The sequence below is a fragment of the Cebus imitator genome, unplaced genomic scaffold, assembly GCF_001604975.1.
Source record: "Cebus imitator isolate Cc_AM_T3 unplaced genomic scaffold, Cebus_imitator-1.0 Scaffold239, whole genome shotgun sequence".
Classification (NCBI taxonomy): Eukaryota; Metazoa; Chordata; class Mammalia; order Primates; family Cebidae; genus Cebus; species Cebus imitator.
The window spans coordinates 901,719-911,997 of record NW_016107554.1 but is presented as its reverse complement, the minus strand read 5'-3'; the positions used below and the strand labels follow the sequence as shown (position 1 = coordinate 911,997).

Below are 10,279 nucleotides of genomic sequence, written 5' to 3'. Positions count from 1 at the left end.
ATTTTTTCTCCATTTTTTTTTTTTTTTTTTTTTTTTAAGAGATGGGGTTTCACCATGTTGGCCAGGATGGTCTCGATCTCTTGACTTTGTGATCCACCCGGCTCGGCCTCCCAAAGTGCTAGGATTACCGGCATGGCTGGTTTCAAACTCCTGACCTCAGGTGATCCATCCGCCTCAGCCCCCCAAAGTGCTGGGATTCTAGGCGTAAACCATTGTGCCTGGCCAAGAAAGTAAAAAAATTTAAGAATTTAAAACGTATCTTCTCATAATTAAAATTGTGCACCTTTTCTGTACCCCCCCCCGCCACTTTTCTGACATACAGAGAAACACAGGTCCTCTGCTTTCTCAGCAGTATCATTTGCATCTAGTTACATTCCTGTATTATGTTCCTATACCGAAAAGGTAATTCCCCATCTGTAAAGGGAAGTTAAATGGCTACTGCATATGCTTTCTTAATCACTTTAATTCCTGTACAGTGTTCCACCTAATTTAAAATTTCTAGGTTCCCCCCGCTTTGGCTGATTGAAATTCACAATTCGAATTCTAAGCCATTTAGTATTTCTTTCTCCTGAATTTACAGATTTCAAAAAATCTTAAATTGATTATATAATCAAATTAAAGTGAATTAAATCAGTTAATTTGATTGTATAATTTAATGACTGCAAAGCAGCAAAAATGTTATTACTTTTTTTTTTTTTTTTTTTACTGTGCCTACCAGTTCGGTTTTAGAAAATGGGAAAATGGTTAGGAAAATTTTGAACCATCTTCTGTAGGTAGCTGAACTTGTGAAATGCTTTTTCAAAAATGTTACTTGCTTTGTTATTAAAGTTGTATCTACTTGAAACAATTGGTTGTAGTTTTTTTTTTTGTTTGTTTGTTTGATATGGAGTCTTGCTCCGTAGCCCAAGCTGGAGTGCAGTGGCGCGATCTCGGTTCACTGCAACCTCCATCTCCTAGGTTCAAGCGATTTTCGCGGCTAAGCCTCCCGAGTGGCTGGGATTACAGGCATGCCTGGCAAATTTTCGTGTTTTTGGTGGAGACTAGGGTCTCACTACATTGCCTAGGCTAGTCTCAAACCCCTGAGGTCAAGCAATCCGCCTGCTTTGGCCTCCCAAAGTGCTGGTGTTGTAGACAAAACCGGGTTCGTATCACACGGGCGGGAGAGCAGGCACACAGACACTTTGAAATGTAAGGGGTTACGAATTTCTTGGATAAAAAAAGAAAACACAGCAAAGGAAGATGGAGTCCTGCTAACAGGCTGTCCATCTCACCAATTGAACTCCATGTTACTACCCCGGAACAGGCGGGGACAGGCTCTTGCCCCTGCCAATGGCGCCAACTTTTCGCGCCTCCACCTTATCCTGCTAGTGCGCAGATTGTTACGTAGACTCTCAAGAGGAAAAGGAAGAACACAGCAAAGTGAGATGGGGTCCTGGTAACAGGCTGTCCATCTCACCAATTGAATTCCATGTTACTACCCCGGAACAGGAGGGGTCAGGCTCTTTCCTCTTGCAAATGGCGCAAACTTTTTGCGGCTCCACCCTATCCTCCCAGTGCTCGGGCCACTGGTAGGTTATCTTGGTCTGTTTACTTGGTGCTCTCATTAGGATTACGGGCAAGAGCCACTGCGCTGGGCTGGCTTGCTCGCTTGCCCTTTTTTTTTTTTTTTTTTTTTTGAGACAGAGTGGAGCTCTGTTGTCCAGGCTGGAGTGCAGTGGTGGCGCAGTCTCGGCTCACTGCAACCTCTGCCTACCAGGTTCAAGCAATTCTTCTGCCCTACCCTCTGGAGTAACTGAGATTGCAGGCGCCCGCCACCATGCTTGGCTAATTTTTGTATTTTTAGTAGAGACGGGGGTTCGCCATGTTGGCCAGGCTGGTCTCGAACTCCTGACCTCAGGTGATCTGGTGGCCTCTGCCTCTCAAAGTGCTGGGATAACCGGTGTGAGCCACCACGCCCAGTCTTGATAGTAATTTTGAAGAATGGACTAAAGTGTCACTTAATATTGCACTCTTAATGAATTATCAGTTATCTTTTATATTAAATATATTGAATAAATAGGTCTTTACTGTTTTTAGAGAAACATCTTTGTTGAAACAGACTAATCTATGTAGCCTTCTATGTGTTCATATAAACAAACTCACAAATGGATTTTATCCTTTCTAAAACAAAAATGTGATATTAAAAACTACAGCTTTTTTTTTTTTTTTTTTTTTTTTTTTTTTTTTTTTTTTTTTTTTCTTTTTTTTTTTTTTTTTTTTTTTTGGGGAGACAGAGTCTCCCAGGCTGGTGTGTAGTGGCGCAATCTTGGCTCACTGTATCTTCCGCCTCCTGGGTTCAAGTGATTCTTGTGCCTCAGCTTTCTGAGTAGCTGGGATTAGAGGCACGCCGGGTTAATTTTTGCGTTTTTTTGATGGAGATCAGGGTTTCCAGGGTTTCAACTGTTATCCAGGCTCTTCTCAAACCCTTGAGCTCAAGCAATCCTCCCGCCTTGGCTTCCCAAAGTGCTGATGTTGTAGACAAATCTGAGTTCTTGTCACAAGGGAGGGAAAGATTAGGCACACAGACACTTTGAAAGGTGGGGAGTTACAAATTTATTGGTCGAAAAGGAAAACGACCAGACAGCAAAGTAAGATGGAACCCTGCTAACAGGCTATCCATCTCACCAATTGAATTTCACGTCACTACCCCGGAACAAGAGGGGCCAGGGTCTTCCTCCGCTGCAAATGGCGCGAACTTTTCGCGCCTCCACCCCATCCTCCCAGTGCGCAGATTGCCTCGTAGACTCCCAAGAGAAAAAGAACATGGCAAAGTAAGATGGAGTCCTGCAAACAGGCTGCCCATCTCACCAACTGAGTTCCAAGTTACTACCCCGGCGGGGCCGGCCTCTTACCACCTGCAAATGGCGCGAACTTTTCGCGCCTCCACCCCATCCTCCCAGTGCGCAGATTGTCTTGTAGACTCCCAAGAGAAAAAGAACACTGCAAAGTAAGATGGAGCCCTCCTAACCGGCTGTCCATCTCACCAATTGACTACCCCGGAACAGGCGGGACCAGGCTCTTCCTCTGCTGCAAATGGCATGAACTTTTCCCGGCTCCACCCCATCCTCCCAGTGCGCAGATTGCCTCGTAGAGTCCCAAGAGAAAGAACACAGCAAAGTGAGAAGGAGTTCTGCTAGGCCACCAATTGAATCCCACGTTACTACCCCGGAACAGGCGGGGCCAGGCTCTTCCCCCTGCAAATGGCTCGACCTTTTTGCGGCTCCACCCCATGTTCCCAGTGCGCAGGCTGCTGGTAGCTTAGCTTGGGAACCCTTTTTACTTGGCACTATCACTAGGATTACAGGCATTAGTCACCGCGCTGAGCTTTCTTTTCTTTTTTTTTTTTTTTTTGAGGTGGAGTTTTGCTCTGTCGTCCAGGCTGGTGTACCATGATGCGATCTCGTCTCACTGCAACCTCCACCTCCGGGTTCAGCCTCTTGAGTAGCTGAGATTGCAGGCACCCGCCACACCCCCAGCTAATTTTTGTATATTTAGTAGAGACTGGGTTTCGCCATGTTTGCCAGGCTGGTCTCCATCCAACTCCTGACTTCAGGTGATCTGCCTGCCTCTACTGGTTTTAAATGTGAATTTTAAAAAATTACAGAGGCCGGGCGTGGTGGCTCACGCCTGTAATCCCACCACTTTGGGAGGCCGAGGCGGGCGGATCACGAGGTCAGGATTTTGAGACCAACCTGGTGAAACCCGTCTCTACTGAAAATATAACAGCAACAACAACAAAATAGTTGGGCGTGGTGGCGCGTATCTGTAGTCCCAGCTGCTAGGTAGGCTGAGGCAGGAGAATGTCTTGAACCCAGGAAGCCCAGGTTGCAGTGAGCCGAGATTGTGCCACTGCACTCCATCCTGGGCAGTAGACGGAGACTGCGTTTCCCGCCCCCCCTCCCCCCCAAAAAAAGGTAAAGAAAAAAATAAAATCTCATGTGTGGTTCGTTAAAATTGGTTTTCCTAGTCTGATGGGTCTTAAATTCCATTTGTTAAACATTTAGTGAGCGTGTCCCTTTAGTTATTGGCCATTTGTATTTTCACTTAAGGGAATTACTTGGTTCGTATTCTTCTTTTTTCTTATTTTTTGAGATGGAATCTCACTCTGTTTCTCAGGATGGAGTGCAGTGGTACAGTCTGGGCTCACTGCAATCTCTCTCTCCCAGGTTCAAGTGATCCTCCCACCTCAGTCTCCCTAGTAGCTGGGACTACAGGAGCATGCTAGTTGTTGTTGTAGTAGTTGTTGTTCTTGTTGCACGATATCGGGTCACCACAACCTCCGCCTCCGGGTTCAAGTGATTCTCTTGCCTCAGCTATCCTGAGTAGCTGGGACTATAGGCACGCGCCACCACGCCCTGCTAATTTTTGTATTTTTAGTAGAGACGAGGTCTCACCACGTTGGTCAGGCTGGTCTCGATTCCTGGCCTCGTGATCCGCCCGCCTCGACCTCCCAAAGTGCTAGGATTATAGGTGTGAGCCACCGCATCTAGCATCGTTATTGCCTTTTGTAGAGACAAGGTCTTTCTGTGTTGCCCAGGCTGGTCTCAACCTCCTGTCCTCAACAGTCTTCCAGCCTTGGTCTAGCAAAGTAGGATTATCACCATTCCTGGCCTGTTACTGCTTAATTAAAGAAAAACTATTGATTTTAATTTATCTTGTAATTGGTTACCTTCAAATGAATGTGGTTTTTGTTTGTTTTTGAGATGAAGTCTTGCTCTGTCACCCAGACTGGAGTAGCAGTGCTGCCATCTCTGCTCACTGCAACCTGTGCCTGCTGTGCTCAAGCAGTTCTCCCTGCCTCAGTCTACCAAATAGCTGGGATTACACGGGTGAACCACCAGTTCTGGTCAAATGAATGTTTTTATTTGTGCCGATTGGTTGAATCTGTCATTCTAGGTACACAATCACATCATCTGCAAATAAACATAATTTTGTTTTTTGTTCTGTTTTCCTTACATTAGCTCCACAATCAAATTTGATGAATTTTCCTACAGACAGTGGAATCTTACAGCTCACGTAACAAGCAAAATCTTTAAGTTTTGTTTTTTTGAGGTGATGTCTTGCTGTTGCCCAGACTGGAGTGCAGTGGTCCATGTCTACTCACTGTAACCTCTGTCTCCCTGGTTCATATGATTCTTCTGCCTCAGCCTCCCGAGTAGCTGGGACTGCAGGCGCCTGCTAGCACACCCAGCTAAGTTTTGTGTTTTTAGTAGAGATGGGATTTTACCATATTGGCCAGGTTGGTCTCAAACTCCTGACCTTGTGTTCCACCCACCTTGACCTCCCTATGTGCTGGGATTACAGGTGTGAGCCACTGCGCCCCGCCAAAATCTTTAGTATTTTACACTTTAATATGTTTACTCTTGGTATCTGGTTATAATTTTGTCACTTCTTGACAGATTTGTTTTATTTTCATTATACTGGAGTCATGTTGTAAAGGTCTACTGGGAATCCTGAAGGAATAATAAAAGACACATCTAGACACATCTTGATGAAACAAAAACCCAGTGGATATTAGGCTTCTGGTCAACAGCACCAGATTCTTAAAGGCCATGGCATAGTACCTGAGAGAAGGTATCTATCCAAAATACATATCAGGTAAAATGATTTTTGAACATGAAAAGATTGTCTTTATTACCCATATATTCATTGTGAAGCATATTTCTCAAGGCCTTCTTAAATGAAAAAGGAATAATATGAGTTGAACATCACTCAGACAACTTAGGGGAAAACACACTTGATAATAAATTAAGAGAGGGATCTACTTGACTTTAATGTTTGAGATAGTCTCTTGTGAGCAGTAGAGATTTGGTGACATTGATTCAGATGGTCCAATTTTAATTCTTGGTTCTGCACTAGATAATACAGTATTTAATTCTAGTACTTCAAATGCTTATTAATATGAGCTGTCAGTTTTTAGAATTAACCAGAGGACATAGCTTAGAAGGCTTTATTAGTTGAATAGAATGTAAATGTTATGAATCTTGATACAAAAATAAAAAACATAAGCTGAGTGTAGTGGCTTCTGTAATCCCAGCAGTTTGGGAGGCTTAGGCGAGTGGATATCTGTAGAGGCCAGGAGTTCAAGACCGGCCTAGCCAACATGGAGAAACTGGATCTGTACTTAAAATATAAAAATTAGCAGGGTGTGGTTGCAGGCATTGGCAATCCCAGCTGCTAGGAAAGCTGAGACATGAAACTTGCTTGAACTTGGGAGGCAGAGTTTGCAGTGAGCAGAGATTGCGCCACTGTACTCCAGCCTGGGCGACAGAGAGATTGCAAATTGCAAATGAAAAGATATGGGTATGTTAGAGAAAATTCTTTTCTTTTTTGTGGAACAAACAGATACTGTCTAAAATTGATAAACCAAGATGTAAAATAGATTATTTAAAGTTATAATGGTAACTCTAGCAATCAAAAATAGTTACAAGACACAACAGAATGTGGTTCTAGCTCATAAGCGGAAGTGGGAATGGGAGGAATGCTTGGTTATTTGGGGGCACTTTTGTAACCTTGGATTTTTCTACCATTTATAGATTAATTTGATAAATTACTTAAAAATGTACCTTAAGTTAAAAAATATAGGTTATATATAAAACAGTAAGTGTGTAACGAATGCTCTCTTTTTGTAAGAACATATATATTCCTATTTGCATAAAAACATTAGCAAGAAGGCTGAAAACGGAACGAGGGGCCAAATGAGACTTCTGTGTATGCCTGCTATTCAGTAAAATTATAGTGAAAATAAATCTTTGAATAATTAGACAAATGAAAGCCTATTGATTAAAGCTGCAGTTTATTTGTTGAGTTACTTTATATTTTTATTTTATCAAAGAACATAGTAAACTAACTTTACCTATTTTACCTAGATTTTTTAAAACCTTGATTTTTAAAAATTTTATTGGAATATTGGTTTAATAGTGTCCATGATAGTGTTACTTACAATGGGAAATGTTGGAGAGGTGTGTCGTTCGTATTTTGATATATAACATTTTGTTTGTATTTGGGAAATTAAAAAGTTGGTACATGCACTTAGTTTCTTTCTTCTTTTTCCTCTTGGGTTGCTTAACCTTCCCTTCCTCCCACCCAAATCCCTATGCTTCTGGTTTTTATAATCCAGTGGGGGAGGAGAGGAATGGGGCAGACATGTGCTTGACCAGCAGGTTAAGCTCTTAAGTCCTGGTGGGGAGGGCCAGGGTTTTCCACAGGAAGTATATTTCAAGAGGTCATTTTAGAAATGGTTTTTTTTTTTTTTTTTTTTTTTTTTTTTTTGAGATGGAGTCTCATTCTGTTGCGCAGGCTAGAATGCAGTGGTGTGATCTCAGCTCACTGCAGCCTCAACCTCCCAGGATCCAGCAATTCTCCTGCCTCAGCCTCCAGAGTAGTTGATATTACAGGCTCACACACCATGCCCTGCTAATTTTTGTGTTTTAATAGAGGTGGGGTCACCATGTTGGCAAGGCTGGTTTTGAATTCCTGACCTCAGGTGATCTGCCCGCCTCAGCCTTCCAAAGTGCTAGGATTCAGACATGAGCCACCCTGTCCGGCCAGAAACTAGTTTTTAACCTGATTATTTGCAGATGTTCTTTGGGGGCTTGACGTATTGAGAATTTAAAAAATAATTGAATGACACTTGGCTTACTCTCATATTTGAGTCTTCAGATTTATGTTTATTTGCCAAGTGTATGTCATACATCATAAGGGTGAATATTTCAGATATGTAACTAATTATATGTGTATTATAACTGCTGATGTTATTGGGATTTCTGTTCTTGGAGGAGCTGAGAAGACTTAATTGTATTTGAAGTTTGTGGCATTCTTTCAAATTGTATTTGAAGTATAAGACATGCTACCTACAGTCAGTCTCCCGACGTAAAGTTGTGAAAGATTAAAAGAAAGTATCTTTTCTGTTTGATGTATTAGTTTTACATTTCTTATTTTGTTATGTATTTAGTGCATATCATCAGTGAATTCTCCAGGATGAGCAGGGTAGTAAGATTTTAGCTATGGGATATAGATATTTTTATAGAAAATATTAAATATCATCTATTTGCTACCTTATAGAATTGATGGTACCAAGAAGCAAATCTGTGTATACAAAGAGCACTTTAGTGAAGCAGTAAAAACTAGTTATCTTATTAAATCTCAGCCATTTTGTTTTGCTTTAATATTCTGAATGACAAAATAAATGTTCATAAAAATGGAGTCTTGCTCTGTCACCCAGGCTGGAGTGCAGTGGTATGATCTCTGCTCACTGCAACCTTCACCCCCCTGGTTCAAGTGATTATCCTCCCTCAGCCTCCCAAGTAGCTGACACTGCAGGCACCTGCCACCACGCTCGGCTGATTTTTGTATTTTTAGTAGAGATGTGGTTTCACCATATTGGCCAGGCTGGTTTTGAACTCCTGACCTTGTGATCCAGCCACCTTGCCTTTCAAAGTGCTGGGATTACAGATGTGAGCCACAGCGCCCAGCCCTTGATTTTTTTTTTAAATGAACTTCAGCCAAGGAGAGATCACATCAGATTGACTACAGAAGTACCTTTGAGAATCCAGTTGTCTTCTATGAAGTTAAATATGTAAAAATTAAGATATGTTCAATATGTAAAAATTAACAGAGCCATTCTTCCCACTAAATTTTGTCTTGTTTTTGAGAAGTTATTTTATTAAAATGTTAGTATGTTAACATGTAATGGCTTTATTATTGTTTAAATGATTCTGAATGAATATTTTGAAGTTTTCCGTTTTAATCCTGATGTGGTAACTTGTATAAACAAAGCCCCTGTGAGATATTCAGGAATTTTTAAGAATGTGGAAAATCCCAAGTGTCATTTTTTTTCTAACTATTGTCCATATTAACACTTTGTTTTGGCTAAAATGATAATTATAAACTATAATATGATTTATTAATCCATTTATTAATACAATTACATGTGAGGTGGCATAAATTTTGTATTATTAAAAAGGAGAAATTTTTCAAATAGAAACACCTTTGGATTTTTTCTGAAATTAATTAAAGGTCTAGATTTAACTGAGCATAGTTTTGAAAGTATCTTCTCTATGGTATAGATACTCTCACACATCTATCCACAAGTATTCTTAGAGTATGCACTCTTTGTACTAACATTGCAGAAAGGCTTTAGTTGAAAATGGATTGCTGCATTCCTCTTGGTATTTTTACTTAAAACTAAATGTGTATATTACTTTCCAAATCTGTTATGCTGTGACCCTGTGTAGGTTGTAGTTATTAGCTTTGAAGATTAGGTAACTTAGAACACAGTGATTGGCTGCGCCGTAAAAGTAACTTAGAAGAGTTCATCTCTGCAAAGCACAGTGACCTAAATCAGATATGTGCTCACTGTCCCTGGAATCTTCAAGGGACTTACTGCATTACATCATCAAAAACAAGGCATTTCTGTATTACTATGGAAAGATTTCGCCTGGAGAAGAAGTTACCTGTATGTACCTAATTAAGATCTTGTATTTTGTTTACAATTTGAGTCAGAGTTGAATAGTGAAGCTCGAAGAAATGTCAGGCTTATTAGCACTGGCTTAGAATAGTATCATCCTCTGTGTCCTTGGCTGTGGATGTCATCTGTTGAAGAGTAATTCTGTGTGTAAAGTTAAAAATGTTCATAGCATCTTTATTCTTCTATAACACTCACTCTTTGGTTAGTTAATATTACTTGAATGAGTCTTTAAAAATTATTTGGCTGAGATACTAGGAAAGAAATCACTTTTTCTTAATGGTTAAGTATGTTTTGAAGTTAAAGTGTTCAATAACTATGAAATTATGTGATTAATCATAATTTATGACAGGCATTACTTTTGGGCAATAGCCATATGTCTTACGTAATGGAAAAAAAAATTTGTAACAGGGATCTCTGATGGCTGTTTTGATGGATTTTTGTAAACTTCAGAGTGTCAAAAAGAATATTAGACTAGATTTACCATATATTTTAAAGGAGTCTTTTAACATCCTTTACTCGTAGTACTTTGCCTTTGGCATGTAAAGTGTCATTTTTGATAATTTGACCAGAAATATAAATTGTGCATTTTGCTTCTTCAGGCAAGATAAATAACTATGAGAGGAATTAGTAAAATGTCTTATGAAGGTATAAATCTGTTTCTAACAAAACTTGGTTTGATTTTGCTGGGATTTGCATTTTGAATTGAATTTGATTTTGTCACATGTTGATGCTGGGTTTTTAAATTTATGATCTAGGTTTTTTTTTTTTTTT

General features: G+C 40.4%; 1 protein-coding gene across 16 annotated transcripts in view; it reads left to right on the top strand.

Annotated features, from left to right (window-relative positions):
• Positions 1-10,279, top strand: part of SLC4A7 (solute carrier family 4 member 7) — a 101,592-nt gene that overhangs the window by 14,716 nt on the left and 76,597 nt on the right. For 3 of the 16 annotated variants that reach the window (XM_037727764.1, XM_017498244.2, XM_037727759.1), the window contains exon 1: positions 8,439-9,496. The exons of 10 other annotated variants lie outside the window; for them this stretch is intronic. In XM_037727764.1, the coding sequence (XP_037583692.1) occupies positions 9,464-9,496 (33 nt within the window). In that variant the 5' untranslated portion in view covers positions 8,439-9,463. Of the gene's footprint in view, positions 1-8,435; positions 9,497-10,279 lie in introns of those variants that run through there. 3 more of the 16 variants (XM_017498247.2, XM_037727761.1, XM_017498245.2) reach the window with 3 other exon arrangements.